General features: G+C 52.0%; 1 protein-coding gene across 1 annotated transcript in view; it reads right to left on the bottom strand.

Annotated features, from left to right (window-relative positions):
* SGIP1 (SH3GL interacting endocytic adaptor 1) overlaps positions 1-1722 on the bottom strand; it is a 49190-nt gene that overhangs the window by 4381 nt on the left and 43087 nt on the right. Inside the window, exons 20-21 of the mRNA XM_031064076.1 lie at positions 1279-1411; positions 747-950 (exon numbers count right to left, since the gene is read on the bottom strand). Coding sequence (XP_030919936.1) covers positions 747-950; positions 1279-1411 — 337 coding nt within the window. The remainder of the gene's footprint in view (positions 1-746; positions 951-1278; positions 1412-1722) is intronic.

The following is a 1722-nucleotide window of genomic DNA, read 5'->3' as shown; positions in this document are numbered from 1 at the left end:
TGCAAACACATGGAGAAGAGCATTTCTGCAGGAATCAAGAAATTGCCAAGGAGTAATTTGAATTTTGCTAAAGGCTGGGGGTGTGGGGAACTACTCTGGTGCTGCTCTCTAGAGCAGCAATTCTGGGAGCTTGGATTTGGGTTTCACAGCAAGTGAAAGTTCAAGTCATTGTTGGACTTGATAGTCTTAGAAGGCTTTTCTGAACAAAATATTTGTATGATTGTTATGAGGATTGCAGGTGAGCAAGAGACATGGAAATGTGCCAGTGCCTACAGCAGCAACAGCCACACATCCTTCCATGAATCCCAGAATCCCAGACTGCTTGGGTTGGAAGGGACCTTAAAAGTCATCCAGGGCCACCCCTGCCATGGCAGGGACACCTGCCACTGTCCCAGGTGCTCCCAGCCCCAGTGTCCAGCCTGGCCTTGGGCACTGCCAGGGATCCAGGGGCAGCCACAGCAAATCTGGGCACCCTGTGCCAGGGCCTGCCTGTGCATCCCCCTAAACCCTGGGTAAAGCAGCCAAAACACAAAATAAGGATTGATGCTTTGCTGCCTGCACAGGTCCCTTCATCCCTGACCATTTTCCTGTGGGAATGGCAAGAGAAAGGGAATTGGAGTGGGGTTAAACCTTTCCTCCTACAAGAGGAGGGCAGGTTTGGGTCCCCAGCGTGTCCCCAGCTCCCACCCACAGACCCCCTGCAGCAGGATGGGGATTCTGGGCAGGGACAGGATGAGCAATCCCTACCAGACAGCAGGGGGAAGCACAGCTTGAAGTTTGGTTACTCCTCCGTCGACGGGGACGAGGAACTGGACGTTGTTTAGAGCTACAGGCGTGGTCATTGCCTCTGTATTGTATTTGTAGTCGATGCGCAGGTCAGTGCTTGCAGGGTCACACCGCCAGCTCACTGCAAGGTTTAATGGAGTAGACTGAATACCCTGGGCAGACACCTTCCAAAATGACAGAAAAAACATTTAGTTTCCATAGGGCTGAAGGGAGAAATCCCATTTTACAGACGCGGACATCGCACTTGGAGGCATGACCTTGAATTCCCCCTGAATTCAGTACTGGGCTTAAAGCCAGACAACCCAGTGCCACACAGAAGGGACAGTGGGACAGGAAGCCCCCACCTCACATTAGCTCCACTCTGCACTAGGGAAACACCATCTTTTACATTTACCATTTTTTATTTTACATTTACCATTTTTTACAGCCATAATCAGCACACTTCTATTTTTTTTTTTTTGGCACAGTTTTATCTCACAGAAAAACCCCTACCTGGTATTTGAGCATATCCACATTGTAATAGGTGGCTTGAGGTTTCTGTTCCGATACCTTCTTTAGGTGAGTCATCAGATTTGGCATGTTGACCCAGAACTCCTTGGAGCTGGAGTCACTCTGCACGCTGTCACTGCACAGAGGAGAAGGAACCCCCTGGATAACCTGCCTGGGCAGAACAGGGCTGTTCTACACAGCACAGGGTCTGTACTCAATCCCACCTCCAGAGGAACACTGGCTCCCTCCCACCCAGCTCTGGCTTCTCCTGATCCATCTGCACCCTCCAAGTGCAGGGCTGATCCCCCAGTGTGGGCAGCAGCAAAGGGGGGATTCTGCCCCTCTGCTCCTCCCAGGTGAGGCCCCACCTGCAGAGATGCCCCAGCCCTGGGGACAACATCAGCAGCACCTGGAGCTGCTGGAGAGAGCCCAGAGGAATCCCTGGAG

The sequence above is a fragment of the Geospiza fortis genome, unplaced genomic scaffold (genome assembly GCF_000277835.1).
Source record: "Geospiza fortis unplaced genomic scaffold, GeoFor_1.0 scaffold69, whole genome shotgun sequence".
NCBI lineage: Eukaryota > Metazoa > Chordata > Aves > Passeriformes > Thraupidae > Geospiza > Geospiza fortis.
The sequence above is the reverse complement of the archived record's forward strand: the minus strand, read 5'-3'. Positions and strand labels throughout refer to the sequence as shown.